Below are 18436 nucleotides of genomic sequence, written 5' to 3' on the forward strand. Positions count from 1 at the left end.
GAGCTTATTGCTGGTTGAGTCCTCTCTTCAGCACCTGCCGTGGCCTTTCCACTCTTCCTCAGCCCAGCCTTAGCCTCTTGTGGTGGATGGCCTCACCGAAGAGGCACACATCATCTCACAGGCGTGCGATAGCTCTGTTCTAACACAGCCTTCCTCATATCGTCCTCTCTCCAGCCCCCATATTCACTTCCTCGTCTTCTCCGCACCACTCAACTTTTCTAGATTCAATGCTCTTTGCCTCCACTTTTTTAGTCCAGACTCTCTAACCCTTATCTGTTGGCTTTATGCACCACCCCCCAAAACTTCTAAGGTCGCCAGAGACTTCCTAAGTACCAAGCGTAAACCTTTTCTAAGTTCTCACCTTTCTGCATCTGTTCTCTTCATGTCGTTCTTTAAATCCTCCTTATTGACATGCTCCCCTTGGTTTCTACGATTCTTTTCTATGTCGTTAGCTCCTCTCTGCTCCTTGTGTGTATGCCTCACCATAGATTCTCTCCTGGACTCTGGACTATCATAACCACTTCTAGGTTGAGATGTCTAGGAGCTAAAATTCTAGGGGGGAAGTCCCTAGACTTCCCTAGTCCCTAGTCCCTTTTTAGTATTACATATACAAGATCTTTAACGACCTGTCCCCTTCTTTCCCCTCCATTCCTTCCTTTACCATTGCAAATTGCCCTACACTCCAGCTACACTGCAGTTTTGCCCCCAAAGATGCCAGGCTCTCCCACCCTCTGCCCCACCTGCCTGTCTCACATCCTTCCCCAGCCATCCCATGCCCATATCATTCCTAGCCAGCACACTAAGACTGAGCCTGCAGGCACCATCTCCTGTTATAAGTCTTCCCTTACACTTCTGGTCCCGTTTATATCCCCTTCTGGCCCCTCGCTGTCACAGCACTGTGTCATTGCCTATTCACTTGTCTGCCTCTATCAATAGAGTGCAGGTTCCTTGAGGCAGGGCCGAGGATTTGTTTACTTTTATCATCCTGCACGGTGGTTGGCACAGGACTGGTGCCAGTAACTGCTTAACAAATGGAGCCAATCATCACCTCTCTAATAAGACCAACCTTTAGACCTGAATTTCCTATAGCCTGCTGAGTATCTCTCTGCCAGGTTATCATAATCACCTAGTTCAAGGATAACCTTACTTATCAAGGGTTAGTACAGGTGACTTTGTTTCTTCTTTTTGTTTTTCTTGGACTTTTAAAATCTTGCATGAACAAGAACTGCTTTGGTTAAAATTACCTATAAAAATGATCTCTCTTTAAAAAGTCAAATGTGTTCTTACTTGTATTGCTTAAGTCACATTTGCTTGCAGGTAACAAAAACGCAAATCAAACTACATGAAGCAGAAGAGGGGATTCTCCCTAAAGACTCCGGTGTGTCCCAGGATAGCCAAGAACAGGAACATGGCAGCACTTGGGAAATCCTAGACCCAGGAACCAGGATTCCCTGAGAACCCTCTCTCTCTCACTTTTTGTCTCCAGCACAGGTAGCAGAAGAGATGGCAGGAAACAATTCCCAAGGTTTACCATAGCTTCAGCCAGGCACAGAAAAACCCGCTTCCCTATTTCCAGTCCCAGAACAGGCCCCTGCCTGGACCACGTGACAGTAGCCAGAAGGGACATCGCATTATACTGTATGGTAAATCCCACAGTAACCCTGTGGGTTGGAGACGGGTCTTTAGAAATTGGTGGGCAGATGCTGGGTGACTGTCACACACACTTCTACTCAGACTGTTCTCTTGCCTCAAAGTTTCAAAATGCTTCCATCTTTCAAGTTTCAACCTTAAACACCACTTTCTCTCTAAAACCTTCATTGATCTCCACTCAGCCGGGTCCGAACATTTTTCTTTCCTCTGTTCTCCTCTATGCTTTTCATTTTGCCTTATTTTATTTTACATTTTTTAAAAATTTTATTCATTCATTTATTTATTTTTGGCTGTGTTGGGTCTTCGTTGCTGTGTGCGGGCTTTCTCTAGTTGCAGCGAGCGGGGGCTACTCTTCGTTGCGGTGCATGGGCTTCTCATTGCGGTGGCTTCTCTTGTTGCAGAGCATGGGCTTTAGGCGCATGGGCTTCAGTAGTTGTGGCAAGTGGGCTCAGCAGTTGTGGCCAGCGGGCTCTAGAGCGCAGGCTCAGTAGCTGTGGTGCACGGGCTTAGTTGCTCCACGGCATGTGGGATCTTCCTGGCCCAGGGCTCGAACCCATGTTCCCTGCATTAGCAGGTGGATTCTTAACCACTGAGCCACCAGGGAAGTCCCAGTGCCTGTTTTGACAGATGAGGAAATAGGTGCAGAAAAGTTCAGAAACTTGCTGGAGGTCTAATTCTATGAAGCAGTGAAGTGAAGCAGTGGCTTCAGGGCCCTCCACTTCTAATCATCCCACCTAGTGCTTTCTTAGGGCAGAAAACATGTCTACTATAAAACAGTTCACATTGCCTTGTTTGTTTGAACTAGCTTAAATTTTTTCTAGTAATCCAAACAAATGGTTGCTTTGACTTTTTCATTCCTTTAATTAAAAACTTCCTGGAGACTTAAAAGCCTCCTATGGCTGATGACAACAGTCCTAGGATTTCACCAAAAATACAAATAATTGCAGTTGTATGAGGGCCACACTGCCAACTCCTAGGATCGTGGACCCAGTACATTTCAATCTCCTGGACAATCTGAGGGTTTCACCTGGTAGATCTCCAAGCTGGCTGCCAGCATAGCTATACCACTTAACCCCTTGCATAACTGTCCTAGCAGGCAGCCCCAGGAATTCGGGGAAAGCAAAAAATAGCTGTCCACTAGGAACAAGGTGAGAAATCCTGACCTGAGTTCTTTATTCTTAGACAATTTCCAGTTATACTTCATTGCTGAAGCCTGATAGTTTTATTAATCTCCTTTTATTACAGCTCACCAGTCACCACTGTGTATCCAGATCACCTGTGCCAGGAATGATAGCAGGTAAGTGAGAAAACAGAGTACGGGGGGGTCAAAGCAAAGAGTGAGCCCATACTTGCATGGCAGTTATGTTTGCCAGGTATATTCAAACACATTTTTCTTCCAATAGATCCTCCCCTCAACCTGTGATGAGGACACAACGACATTATCTCCATTTTACAGATGAGGACACAGAGGTTCACAGAAGTGAAATGCCCTAGCAAAGCATGAATGTGTGTTATAACAGAGGTCTTCCATTCAGGGCTTTCTACACTTACACCATGATGCTTTTGGAGACAGCAAGATGCAGCAGAAATTTCTGCTTGGTCCTAGTTTGGGGAATAGAAGGGGCTGATAAATACCTCTGGGAAAGAGGTACAAAAATGTACAGGAGAAACAGTGGCATCTATTTGGCCAGGGAAGAATCTGAGTCTCCCCAAATCTGTGTCCTTCGTGGGCAAACTCCATTTTGGGGGTGAGGTGGGGCTGAGAGAGAGAGAGGATGGGCTCATCCCAGTCACAAGTAGATGGCAGAAGCGATCATCCTGTCTCGCTGCAGTTTTAGTTCTCCTTCTTCCCCCAATGTTACGTCCTTTCACATTCATCCTTGCATCCTCATCTGAAGTTTAGAAACTGGGACTTTTGGTGGACTGCGAGGCATTCACCAATAATGGCCGCTACAGACACTGCTCACACGAGAAGGTATGTTTAGATCTGGAATTCCAGGTTGTGCAAGTTAGCTTTTTCTTAATTTTTAAAGTTCCATATGTCTTTTCTTTTCTGATTTAAAGTGACTCTGCTCTTTCCATGATTCAGTCTCCCTGTCTCTGCAATTTAGGTTTTCAGTCATCTAGTTTGTTATGTTTGGCAAAGAACATTTGAGAAAAATCTCTCAAGAGAGTGGTGAGCTTTATTCATTTTAAAATCTTGTGCGTGAAGAAAGGAAACAACAAATTTTTAATCAAAGTAAGCAATAATGACAGGTTTATTTAAAATTTCCAGTAGAGAAAACCCACTAGTTTTGGAATAAAAGTACTCAATGTACGAGAGCGTAAGTGAATATAAAAGATTAGCAGAAGAAAAATAAAACCAAACACAGTACAAAAAAACTTAAAAAGTTTGAAATGGATTTAAACTGAGATGTTCCTTAAATCCTCCAAATATTTAACAGAGTTACTAGGTTTGGCAAACAATTCACTTGAAAATTAAAGCCTATTTCTGTATTGTAAACTCCATAAAAACTCCTTATTGAATTCAAGCACTCCATACAATTGGTACTGAAACATACAGGCAGTCAATTTCAGAATAGTAGGAATTATTCATTTGCTCTCACAGTTATATGAATTAACCAGCTGCATAACTGTTTTTTGGAGAGGATGGGACAGAAGATGAAAAAAAAAAAGGTAGGATAAAATCTCTAAAAAATTGAAACACAGCAAAATTCAGACATCAGTTTGTTTCTTTAAAGCAACAAACTGAATTTTTACAGTATATTCTACATTTGTCATTTCCCTCTCCCCCCGCCCCCTCCAATACTCCTAAATCCACTAGTCTAATCAATTCTTAACTTCCAAATATTCTGTACATATATATTTAGCAAAGAGCATATGCCTAACATTATTCTGACAGCATTATGGTCAGCATACAATTTTAGAAAGATTACTATGTATATCACCAAGATTAACCTTTACTTAAAAAAACGAACAAACAAAAACCATTACTAAACAAATAGTTTTAAAATATTATGAAAACCCATGTGAGAAGACTCCACATGGGCTCTAAACCTGATAAAAACACACGTCAGAAAGACTATTAATGCTCAGCTTCTGCCAAACGATGACCTTAAAGTGCCAAACACAACAGAATCTCTTAGGACCGTTTTTCCAATAGATGATTTGTCCCTGGCTTGGCCATCTCTCCTTTAACTATACACGAAGTCCTGCTAAAAGTATGCATTTTAGTTGATTTTACAATAGAATGTTACAATGTAAACTAAACAGGTTCTTATATCAACAGTATGTTACCCAGGTTTTTAAATTTCTGAATCCAACAGTTGGTCACAGAGGTCAAGTATTATCAAGGCTCCTTTGTCAGTTCAGATGGTGTCTGACTCATCCATCCTTCAAGTACATGCAAGGCTCAATAGTTTTCAAGAGGCAGAAGCCCGAGGCCGTTTTAAGACACAGATGAAATAGGATTATGAGGTGAACCCATCTGGGTAAGAACTTTATCCAGCCACTGGAGGGGGCCATGCAGATGGATCTCAATCCAGCAGGGGGTGCTAGTAACATCCTGGCGGTGGTATTCTGCTCCCCAACCCTAGAAACAACATGGGAGGTCATTTAACTTGTTTGACTCAGTGGTTCAACTTATGAAGTAAAAAGAGCTCACATAATCAGACACTCCGATTAAAGATCCGGTTCTCTCCACAAGACAAACGTGCACACATGATTTGGCAGGCAATTTCACAGCTCCCCAGAGGCCATCCATGGGTTCCAGATTAAGAAGTACTGGTCTTGGGGAATGAAAGTTTCAAACTACATTATAAGGCTGTTGTAATAAAGATACTTTCTAACTTTCATTTTTATTGCCCATTATCTCACCGATAATATTGTGACAGATGTTGTTAAATTCTCATTTCATCATCAAGGAAATAAGGAAAAAGGCATGTAAGACAAACTGACATTCTGTTTCTTCCTATTTAGCCACTGAAGTCTCTATAAACACAGAGCTTGACCTTTCAATCTCTAAGCAAAACTGGCAGGAGCATGTAAGTATCCAAAAATCTATTAGTAACACCTAGCCATTGCCCTGAATCATCTGTACGAGAGGGTAGCTTGCCAGGCAGCTTCAGGATTACTGAATTAAGACATGAAAGCTGACAGAAGCAAGTCCCTGTACAAAAGAGAAAAATAATTTTGCCATTGCAAAGATCAAAACCTCACTGGTATGGTGGATGATGGCATACAAGGGCCTGATAAACCCTTGTTTCCTGAGGGATGTCAGACAAGGCCAGGTTCTATTTATCTCTGCTATCTACCTACCCCAGGAATTTCAAGAAACGTATCTGAATATCAGAACTTTCAAGAGAAAGTTGTGACACATGAACTGCATATGTATAAACATCCATGCATTTGTACATATATCAACAAACTGCTAAGTTTAAGCAGAAGATTTATGTGCATGTTTCCTACATTAGATAGTAAGTTCTTTGAAGGCAGAGACCAGATCTTATTTATCTTTGATCTCAAACATCTAGCACAGTGACTGGCACAAAGCAGAAGCTCCAGGAACACTTGTTCAGCTGAAATGACTTGGAGTTTTCAGCTATGCGGAGTTTACTATGCAACTAATCTATAAAGTATGTGTTTTATATTAAAGTCCAAAAATGATCATCTTTAAAAAATAGTACAAAATTGGCTATTAATATTAGTAAAACGTTCTATATCCTTTCTCTAGGATGCTAAGTGTGAGAGGGCAAAGTATGCAGTCCTTATGATAATAAAGAACAATGTTGTACCATGTGTAAATTTTTTGTTGCTAATGTATAATAAAGTAGCTGCCCTTTGTCATGTCAGCAGGGGGTTTAAAATAAGATGTTTATCTTTAACTCTCCAAATCCAGCTTCCTAGCTATGTCCATTATAGCCTGTATAACCCTTCATTCCAATACTTACCACTTTATATTATAATTAAACACAGACTGGGCCATCAGCATCTTGAAGCTAGACACTTTAGGTGCTTTTTCATCTCTGTATTAATTCTCTGGAATGGTGCTAAAAATGTTTGCTGAATAAATGAAATCTAATACATTTTTAATGCATATCTCTGCACTATAAACACTTTTTATCAGCGTAACGGTGGTTTTTACTTGTGTAAAAGTCAATACTTAAAAATGTGTAAAAGTAAAATCATTAAAATTGATTGGGTAATCCATAAGAAATAAGTTTGAGGAGAAAGCCAATTAGAGCATTGGAGTCATAAATTCTCCTAGAGTGGTCCTTCAATAACAATAGACTTATCAAGGGACCTCAGTAATGATCACCACAGTTCCCCAACTGCAGCCACCCTTTTTTTTTTTTTTTTTTTGCGGTAGGCGGGCCTCTCACTGCTGTGGCCTCTCCCCTTGCGGAGCACAGGCTCCAGACGCGCAGGCCCAGTGGCCATGGCTCACGGGCCCAGCCGCTCCACAGCATGTGGGATCTTCCCAGATCGGGGCACTAACCTGTGTCCCCTGCATTGGCAGGCGGACTCTCAACCACTGCGCCACCAGGGAAGCCCGCAGCCACCCATTTTAAAAATAATGAACGTGGGGATCAGGAAGGAATCCCGGGTCCTTAATCACACACACACAGAACTAGAACCTGGATCTCCTGACTCTCAAGAGGTCTTCTTTCCTCCATATCAATAAAAACAACAAACACAAACAATGCTGGCAACTCACTGTCCTCATTTTAAAATTCATTTCAGTCAAAATGCTAAGTCAACAATTAAACAGTGCACATTACTAATGGATGAGAAAGCTCTTTGTAGTCTCATAGGTACATAGCATATAGGTAAGCCTCTTGAAAAGGTAAAAAAAAAACCTTCAATACTAAAAAGTTCTGGACTCAGCTATAAGAAACTGTTGAATTGTGTTTCAAGAAAACACACTGAAAACCTGCTAATGTGACTCAAAGAAGTAGGGAAAAAATGATATTCAGGGAAAGATACCTTTGACGTAAAGGATGATTAACAAAGTAAGGTTCCAAAGTTACCCTCTGTAATAAATACAGCACAGAACAGGTTTAACAACAAGTTCTGTGAGCTTCTGAAGAGAGGATGTGAAAGGTGACTGCCTCGCCCAAATATATAATTAGTTTTGTTTCTCAGAGTAACAGAGGAGGAAAATCTATCTTTGAGGATTCAGAGCCGTCAGTCAGCCACTGGAATAAGTTTCTGACTCATAAATTTAATCAGACATGAGAGTTTCTTTTTTCCATTTCGATGGCATCTTAAAACTTTTTATTTCTCAGAGGCAGAAGAGGAGGCAAAAAAGAGATCAATTCTTGTGAGCGATGTCTGTAACCTTCACCCTCCTCGAACCTCACAGCACAATCCTAGCGCTGAGGCAAGGGCCTTATTAACTCTTGAATATAAGAAAATCAGGGGAAGGGGGGGCTGGGATGTAGTGAGAGAGTAGCTTTGCCATATACACACTACCAAACGTAAATGGATAGCTAGTGGGAAACAGCTGCATAGCACAGGGAGATCAGCTCGGTGCTCTGACCACCTAGAGGGGTGGGATAAGGAGGGTGGGAGGGAGACGCAAGAGGGAGGGGATATGGGGCTATATGTATACGTACAGCTGATTCACTGTGCTGTATAGCAGAAACTAACACAACATTGTAAAGCAGTTATACTCTAATAAAGATGTATTAAAAAAAAAAAAGGATGAGTGTCATATGGGACAGAGCCACCCCCAGTGGCACTCATACTAGATCAGTGCATCCCTTGCCCACCCATATGTACCTGAGAATAAATTATTGTTTTTTGGAAAAAAAAAAAAAAAACAGAAAATCACAAGCTTTACTGGAACCACTAAAAAACTGACCGATCAAAAATAAATCTCAGTGTGATGAACTTTTACTCTCACACACAAAAAAGACCACTTGCTTATTGTTGAAACAAAAGTAACAAGTGTCTCCGTCCTAAAAGTACTAACAAGCATAGCATTAAAAAAAAAGAGGGGTGCGTTTATAGAACTGATCTCTGGGAATTCCCTGGCGGCCCAGGGGTTAGGACTCTGCGCTTTCACTGCCAAGGGTGAAGGTTCAACCCCTAGTCAGGGAACTAAGATCCCTGAAGCCACGTGGCACAGCCAAAAAATAAATAAACAAAAAAATAAAAATAAAAAGAACTGATCTCGTAAGACAACCATGCATTTAAAGCATATACTTTATATATATATACATAATAACATATTCTAATAGTATTACAATAGCTAAAATAGTGCTACTTGAATAAGGAAAAGTTATTAAAGCCTGCTACTACTAACATTTAACACAAACACTCCTATATTCCAATGATACTTTCCTCACAGTTGACATCCTTGTTAAAGGTTAAAAATGTCTAGATAATAAGTTGGTGTCTATGGACACATATCAAGAGGATATAGATTTACATATAACATGGCAGTGCATTAAACCCTGACTAGAGGAATCAGAGCTCACTTACCTTCACAAAGCTCATGCGAATAGTACACATTTTTGTGAGCTCATAGACTGTCTCGAAGCCATGGTTCACAGACTGTGCCAGTAACTGAGCAAATTCTTGGTTGTTAAAAATTTTCAAACTACACCCACTAGGGATCTTGCAAACAGTAGTGGGATGAAATCCATGATGGTAGTTGCAGTTCCGACTCTGCACAAAGATACTACTGTCACTGAGGCATTCAGCATATACCTCGCCTCCGACATAATAAAGATGAACTCCTGCAGGGAGACAAAGCACAGAGTGTGGTCATTATCGCTTTTCACAGCTGAAAAGCATCCGTGTAGCTTCAGAATGTAAATTTACGTGGTTGATTCGATAAACAGACATTCTCCAAGTCTTGCACAATTGATAAAATCTTAGTTAACTGTATTAGTTAATACAATGTCCATATGTCAACATGCATGTCTAGAAGGTTGTAGGAAATAACACAACAAAGTCTCTTAAAAATAAGTAACAGAGTGCAGCAATTTCATTTTGAAAAGCACTTAAGGCCTATTTGGCCATGAATTGAGAGCAAATTCTCACTTTAAAAACATAGCACAATAAAGCTGAACTTGACCATGGGATCCTACGCATATTCGTTACATAAGCTCTCTTGTATTTATTTTGCAGCTAAGCTTTTCAAAAAATTTTAGGGTAGGGGAAGGGAGGATCGAGAGGAGTAAAAGAACTAGAAAACCACAGGTGGAGGAAGTACTGCTGAGAAGTGTAAGATGTAAGGTCCAGGGCTTCCCTGGTGGCGCAGTGGTTGAGAGTCCGCCTGCCGATGCAGGGGACACGGGTTCGTGACCCGGTCCGGGAGGATCCCACATGCCACGGAGCGGCTGGGCCCGTGAGCCATGGCCACTGAGCCTGCGTGTCCGGAGCCTGTGCAACGGGAGAGGCCACAGCAGTGAGAGGCCCACGTATCGCAAAAAAAAAAAAAAAAAAAAAAAAAAATAGATGTAAGGCCCAGGGGGGAAAAAACCTAGAAAAAGTAATTCATACTGTGTGTAATCTGATCTCACTCAACTATTATCTGCTCCAAACTTCTTCCTGTGAGACCTAGAGTGCCAGGAGTGTAGGAAATTGATCTTACCCAGCCTTTAAAAAAATGAAAGGGGAAAAAACCACTCTGACAAAACCCCACACCATTATAGGCCACCCAGCAAACAGTCACATCCCATGTGGCTTTCAGTGATGGACCTTGCAGGTAACTCTGGCAAAGCTTAGTCAATGCAAGAACCTACTGTCTCATCCAAAATACTATGTGCTCATATGTGGAATGCAAAAAAACCAGTAGTACTGATGAACCTAGGGGCAGGGCAGGAATAAAAGACGCAGACGTAGAGAACGGACTTGAGGACACAGTGGGGGGAAAGGGAAGCTGGGACAAAGTGAGAGAGTGGCATGGACATATATACACTACCAAATGTAAAATGGATGGCTAGTGGGAAGCTGCTGCATGGCACAGGGAGATCAGCTCAGTGTTTTGTGACCACCTAGAGGGGTGGGATAGGGAGGGTGGGAGGGAGACTCGAGAGAGGGGATATGGGGATATATGTATACGTATAGCTGATTCACTTTGTTGTACAGCAGAAACTAATACAACAGTGGAAAGCGATTATACTCCCATAAAGATATTAAAGAAAGAAAGAAGGAAAAAAATGCAAGTCGAGCTGATGGCTGTGTCTACAGGGCTGTCATGATTTGAGTGAACTAAAGTATTTTAGAAAAATGAAAAAAAAATACTATGTGCTGTGTTGATATGTATACACAATGGCTAAGACTGCTGTAACAATTAAATAGCCGCTGGAGCAGAAGCCCATTTTTCTGTCTGATGTAGAGAAAACAATTTAAGGGTGTGTGTGTGTTTGCTACTTTTTTCCTGATTATAAAAATGAGGAATTTTCATTTTAGAAAATTTAGAAAGTAAAGCAAAATATAAAGAAGCAGAAAACATTATCACTCCTTTAGAGGCCCAGAGGCAGTAACTGTGAATACACATCGTATTCGGTCTTGAGTATCATTAAACTTTCTTTGCAAACATCTAACATATCTCCACCATTGAATGACTACAACAATTTATTTAAAGGATTCTCCCATCATTGGACCATTCTGTTGATACTAATTTTCTGCTATGATAACAATGCCATGATGAATGTCTCAGCATAATTTTTGATAATATCGTTAGGAGCAATTCCTGGAAGTTATGTCATTGGATCGAAGGCTCTTGATTCACTTTGCCGGAGCACTTGTATCAATATACACTCTCTCCAGCAGCAGATGAGTGCCTTTCTCACTTCACCCGTGCCAGTACTGAGTCTGAGTTTAAAACAACAACAAAATTCCCCTAATTTATAGCTGGAAAACAATATTGTTTTAATTTGCACGTGAGCCTTGATACGCTCTCCTCTGTTTACTAGCCATCTGTGTTTCTCTTATGGATTTACTGTTCATATTTCTTACTTATTTATTCCTCTGGGGTTCTAGTATTTTTATTATTTTTTTAATGAGCTGCGCATATGGGAAAGATATAAATAATTTATTTCTTATTTGTTTCCCCGTTAGTCCTTTGTCTTTTAATTTTGTTCACGGTACCGTTTTTCTTTAACCTACAGAAGTTTGAAATCTTTAAGTAGACAAATCTCTTGCAATCTTTCTGTTGCTTTTTATGCTTAGAAAATCTCTGCCACTCTTTTTTTTTTTTAAAGCATTTTCCAGTCTATCTCATCCTTTTTTTTTTTTAAATTTATTTAATTTTTGTCTGTGTTGGGTCTTCCCTGCGGTGCACGGGCTTTTCTCCAGTTGCAGAGAGCGGGGGCCACTCTTCATTGTGGTGCATGGGCTTACTGCGGAGTAGTTATGGCACGCAGACTCAGCTGCTCCGCAGCACGTGAGATCCTCCCGGACCGGGGCACGAACCCACGTCCCCTGCATCGGCAGGCAGACTCTCAACCACTGCACCACCAGGGAAGTCCTCTCTGCCACTCTTGATCAATATATGTTCTTCTAGTTTTTCAATAGCTTGCCTTAAAAAATAATTCAACTCACTAATCCATTTGCATATGTGGAATGGGGCAGGGTTTCTACCCCCAGCCTCCCCCCAAAGCTAACTTTGTTATTGCAGGACCACTGGAAGACTCTACTAATTTGTTATGCTTCACTTATCATACATTAAATTTTTAAATACAGTATAGTCTGAGTTTACTTTATTCTACTGTTCTCTCTACACACCGATTTAATTGTAGTTTCATAATCTTTCATTAATCGTCACCTTGAGAATTTTTTCTTTACTCTTCCATTAAAAAATTTTAGCTATTTTCACTTATTTATCCTTCTGGGTAATATGCAGAATACATCTTCCAACTTTCAAAAACAAAACATTGTGATTCTGACATGGATTGTTTAAACTATGAATTAAATTAGGAAGAATGAATATCCTTAAACTGTTCTCACAATATTAAGCCTTTTCTTTAAGGAACACAGACGACCTATTTATTATTCAAATTTTCTTTCGCTCTCAGTGAAATTTGGTTTTCTTTACATAATTCTCATATGTTGCTGGTTCAGATTATTTACGCATTCTGCTGCTACTGAGAATGTAATTTTCCTCTCCATTATATTTGCTAACTGGTTATTGCCAGATTAAAGAAAACTGATATATAATTTCTAAAACTAGAGTCGAGGCATCTGGAACAATTTGAAATAACAGCATTCCCAGAATCCTTATTTTCTTCCTAATTGTTAATAGGAATGTTCCAGAGTACAATGGCTTTTTACTACATTGGAGTAATGGTCAACTTTAGAATATAATGAAAACTATGTCCCTCTGTTCCAAATGTATGCAAAACTGTGTTTATATACAATTTCAGGGGTTTACAGACCACAGAAAGATACCTATACGATATGAACCTGAGTTCTGACATTTCATCATTAGATGTGTAGTTTAGGCTTATATTTTTTCCTGAAGCCTGCTACGGAATTATCTATCAGTTCCTGTTTTAAGAGTTGTTGTTTTTGTTTCCAGGATTCAATGTTAAACTTCATCTCAAATGTCTTTTAAGCACCTATTGAATAACCTTTTAATTTGTTCTAAATTTCATAGTAGGTCATTTAAAAAAACTTTTACTCTGGAAATAATTTCAAAACTTACAGAAATAGAACAAACAACAAAGAAAAACAGAACAAAGAACACCCACACAACCATTCTCCAGATTCACCTGTTGGGACAGTTCGCTCCATATGCTTCATCATGGGTACCTCTGTCCTCTCTATTCTTCCACACACACCCTCATATACACACACATAGGTACATACATGTATACATTCGGACACAGGATTGTTTTAGGTGGATAGATATCTCTATCTATAAGCATAAGATACATATATAATTTCCTCCTGAACCATTTCATCAAGGTCCTTTACCCCTACATACTTAAGTGTGTATTTCCTAAGAACAGGGGTCTTCTCTTACAAGCCACACCATAATCAGCAATGCCACTGCATTTAACACTGATGTAATACTTCTATCTTATCTACCACTCATATTCTAATTCTGTCTGCTGACCCCAATAATGCTCTTTGTAGTACTTTTCCCCTGTCTGCTGCAGGATCACGTCCAGGGGCAGATTATTACATAGAGCTGTCATGTTTCTTTAGCCGTTTTAATGTGGAACATTCTCACACCTTTGTCTTTCGACATCAGTATTTTGGAACAATACAGTCCCTTCTCACCCTTTGTGTCTGGGGTCTGTCTGAAGGCACCCTGAGATTCGATTCAGATCTGCATGCTCAGTTGGATTTCTGTGTAGGTGACGTTACTCCCTCCTCAGAGCACCACAGCTGGAGGTTCACGACCTCCATCTGCCTCTCACTGGCGATGATAATTCTCATCGCCTAGTCAAGATGTTGTCCAATTTCTCCACTAAATAGTTACTGATTTTTATTCTCCCATGTCAGTAATAGGCAGCCTGGGAGGAGATACTTAAAGACCATGAAAATATCCTGATTCTCATAAAAAGTTCTCTCTATATTTAGCATCACTGACTATTCTTGCCTGTTGGTTGCAAAATGGGGACTTTCTAACTCCACCAACTCACCCTGCATTTACCAGTCAGCCTTCCCCATTCATTTATTTATCTGTTATTGGCATGGACTTATGGATTACTATGGTTTTCCAGTGGTTTAAAACTCACTACTGTATTTAATTATTTTGGTGCTCGAACTATCCCAGAGTTGGCCAGTGGAAGCCCCTCCAAGTTGGCTCCTGGGAAATGCCTCCATCATGTGCATAAGTATTTGTTTACTTTCGGACATAACAGAACGTTTCGGCTCATCTTCCATCTACCTGTCTCAGCCTTGGAGTCAGTCAGCCCTTTCTCCAAAAGCCCTGGTTCCTCTTAGCAGCCATGGAGTTAAGAGATGATGGTCTGAGCACTGTATGTGCTTATTACTACTGGGTATCTTTGCCTCTTGGCCCTCTCAGCAGACAGATCAGAAACTATATGCATGCAGAGACACATCCACATATGCCTTCATACACGTGTACAGGAGTACATAAACATGCATGTACACATTATTAAAATCACGATCTCACACTGCTACCTCCACACGGTTTATTTTTTACCCTTCTCCACACTTGTATGTCTCTTCTTTTTTTTTTTTTTTTTTGTGGTACGTGTGCCTCTCACTGTTGTGGCCTCTCCCGTTGCGGAACACAGGCTCCGGACGCGCAGGCTCAGCGGCCGTGGCTCGCGGGCCCAGCCGCTCCACGGCACGTGGGATCTTCCCAGACCGGGGCACGAACCCGCGTCCCCTGCATCGGCAGGTGGACTCCCAACCACTGCGCCACCAGGGAAGCCCTGTATGTCTTTTCTTATTCCACAGTGAAAACCCAGGTTTACCCCAACAACCACACATTTAGTCATTTGCTTAATATTATAATACATCTTAAAATTTCATAACTGTCTCCTTCATACTGCCACTAAATAATCAAGTCTATTAAAAAGAGTTCAGGACTTGTTTGCAGTCGCTCTACCTTACCTGGCTCAGGCTGAGGTTCTATAGCCAAATACTATATATTCATAAGTTATTTTGAATTAGTTCTTTTTTTTTTCCCCAGTGGGTCATGGTATTCATTTGAAATACATTCGGTTTACTTGTTTTCATTTGCTTTTTGCTTTTAGTTTTAGGTTGTAAAGAATTTTTTAACAGCTATTTCATTCTTTGGCAAAACACATGATAGAATGGTGTACCCAGATAGCAAATCACTATTCCAGCTATAATTATTATGAGTCAGGAGACCGCAAAAATCGCTGATTGGAAAATGAAGAACTTCCTGATAATACAAATTGAAAAAATATTTATAAACCGTACCGGCAAGTGTATATCATCTGGTATTGACTCCAGGAACGACTGGTGAGTTCTGGGGGAAGAGGGACACGACAGACAAACATTTTGAGAGAGGTTCCAGTGAAAGCTCACCTTTCCCGATATGTCGCCTCGTGTTTTCGATAGTGGAATTCCGGTTGACGTTGGAGAGCAGCCCAAGGCAGAAACGGTTCTTGTTGTTGGAAGGATCGGTGAAGCCATCCACCAGCACGCTCGTGGAGGAGGCATGGAAAGCTTCGCCCACACGATTATTGAGCTCGTAGTAGACAATAGAGCACCAGTGTTTTGGTTCCTCGTAAGCAACTGCTTGAACATCTTTAAGAAAGAAAAGCTGAGAGTCAACAACGGTGAGTGCCCTGGGCTCTCAAAAACTGAAACTTGTGTGGTGAAGTTGGCTCAGGGTCGTGGAATGAAGATGTGAAGAAGCCACTGCTATGATGATGTATAGAGTTCATCTCTGATCTCAGAAGCAGGTACACTCCTTGCTAAGTGCGACATTCACCTTTCACTGGAAGATATTTTCTCCAGTGGCCATCAGATAACCAAGACACTGGCTGAGCAAGCACACGAGCAGCATGTGCTGAACGCTCTGTAATTCACCAAAATGGAAATGACCCCACCACTGACCCTGGCTCACCATCTAAAGAGACGCAACAAGTGGCAAGTGAAAAAACAAGTGCGGAGAGAACAATAGAGGACAGGAAATGTGCCAAAGGTGCTGGCACAAAGAGGAATTACTTTGGACAACGCCTCAGTAGGCCGACGCTTTTTCAAAGCAATGAAAATCAGTTTCTAATTATTGATAAGAAGTTACCTTACTTCACATTCGGTTGCCAATAACTCTCACAGCTACAGCTTTGCTCCAGTCCTCAAGCTCAGGAAGAAATCCTGCCAGCTGGCCATTCTTACAGGATGAATCATATCTCTCTCATCCAGATTTCATGCTAACTTCCTTATATTTGCTTTAAGTCATGCAGAGCAGGTGTGTTTTGTCTCTCCATTCCCAGAATGGGCCAACAATGGAAATTACCCAGCTTTACTGACAGGATGCAGCTTGTTAAGTCAAATCTCTTAAGACTAACAAATCTCCAAACAGAACATGCTTCTAAACATTTGCAACTAAAAAGTTCTAAAGATAAGTTCCTTCTGTAGTAAAACCTCTTATACCAGTGCTTTAGCAATTCCAGGAATGCAAACCATATGTATCTAGTATGCCAATATGTAATGATCCGAGGTTTATGAAGACTTGAGTGTACAATCTTAAAAAAAAGAGAAAATCCACATTGGAAGCACGAACTCTAACTGTTAAGGGAGAATGACCTCTGCGTTCTTCACATCAACCTCCACGAATATTAAAATGAGCTTTACTGTAGAATTTGGTAAAGAAAATAAGGAAAATGATCATTAAGAAAATCCACACATACAGTAACTGCTTTATACACTTAAGCAGGTAAGCTGAACACAAACACACACCATCTTCCCTGTATGCTGTTATCCCATGTCAATAAGCTGTATTTCAAAGAGCAAAGTTTTAGTGATTTACAGGTGCCAAATCTTAAAGAAGACTGCAACATCATAAAGAGAAGGCTTTTTTTTTTTTCTGGCTGTGCCGCACGGCAGGCGGAACTTCCCCGACCACGGATCAAACGCGCACCCCCTGCACTGGAAGCTCGGAGTCGTAACCACTGGACCATCAGGGAAGTCTAAGAGAGGGCTTGAATCAGCTGTCAGGATTGCTCACAGGACTATTCATCCAGGTTGGAGGCTGACAATTGTTTTTTCTGTAAAAGGCCAGAAAGGTCTTGGGGGCCACGTGGTCTCTATGGCCCCTATTCAACTGTGCCCTAGCTGTGCAAAAGCAGCCACAGATAATATGTAATAAATGAACACAGCTGTGTCCCAATAAAGCTTTATTTACAAAAACAGGGAGCAGGCTGAAGTGGCCCGTGGGCTGCAGTCTGCTGACCCCTGCTCCAGGAAAACCACCAAAGTATAACAACCACAAGGCCAATAGCCCGTCCTCATGAAAATATTAAGTGTAAACTTATTCTAATGGGGAAAGAATTTTAAGCCATTTAAAGGAAAAATTTTAAAGCAAATTGAGGGTCTCTTTCCTGAAATCAGACATTTTGGGCTTAGCCACCATGGCTGCAGGTCCACAGGCTTATAACTGTTTCACAGTGCTGTGCCCATTCTCTCCTGCTATTCTGTTCCCCAAATACACATTCCAAGGATGTGTGAGACAGGAGTCATTTTCCCCAACCAAAATCGTTGTCAACTCATAATTTTATGTTTGAGAGTATATTCTAGAGATTATCAAAATACAGAGCTAATAAAAAAGATGACAGACAGCCAATAAAAAAGATATAAGAAATGTTTACAGATTAAAAAGGTGTAAATTCCAATTTATTACACTGCACACTGAAGGAAGGTTCTTTGAGTTCATCCACAACTTTTAAGAGGTTAAAAGATATCAGCAACTCTGACAAGGTCTGAGGTATCTGCAGACCTTTACTTAAAAAGTGATAGGAATGAGATAAGACATACCTAGTAACGAAATGGCTTTTTAACTTCAATGTGCATTAAATGAATACAAATTGAATGAGCCATCTCTGCCGCTGCTGAGCGGGCCAGCGAAGCACTTTCCTCCAGGGGAGGTTACCTGGGGACAGTTTCACTCAATGTGTGGTCATGACTTCTTACAGATGCTCAGGGATTCTCCCAACGCTTATTTACCCGAGTTCCCTGCTCGCTTAAGCCTCTGCAGACCCGGCAGGATGATGGCATCCTCCTCTCAGACACTGCCAGGGATCACAAAGACCCACCCTCTACTAGAGAGGAAAAGAAGTCAGCTCCTCAGGGTAAGAAAAGGAAAAACATGCGCCTC

At 41.0% G+C, this 18436-nt stretch overlaps 1 protein-coding gene across 5 annotated transcripts in view; it reads right to left on the reverse strand.

Annotated features, from left to right (window-relative positions):
- Positions 1-4314: 4314 nt before the first annotated feature.
- SMAD1 (SMAD family member 1) overlaps positions 4315-18436 on the reverse strand; it is a 76747-nt gene continuing 62625 nt past the window's right edge. For all 5 annotated transcript variants that reach the window (XM_060299714.2, XM_030878140.2, XM_070045607.1 and 2 more), the window contains 3 exons: positions 15643-15864; positions 9139-9395; positions 4315-5242 (listed from right to left, as the gene is read on the reverse strand). In XM_060299714.2, the coding sequence (XP_060155697.1) occupies positions 5099-5242; positions 9139-9395; positions 15643-15864 (623 nt within the window). In that variant the 3' untranslated portion in view covers positions 4315-5098. The remainder of the gene's footprint in view (positions 5243-9138; positions 9396-15642; positions 15865-18436) is intronic.

Source organism: Globicephala melas, chromosome 5, assembly GCF_963455315.2.
Source record: "Globicephala melas chromosome 5, mGloMel1.2, whole genome shotgun sequence".
Taxonomy (NCBI): domain Eukaryota; kingdom Metazoa; phylum Chordata; class Mammalia; order Artiodactyla; family Delphinidae; genus Globicephala; species Globicephala melas.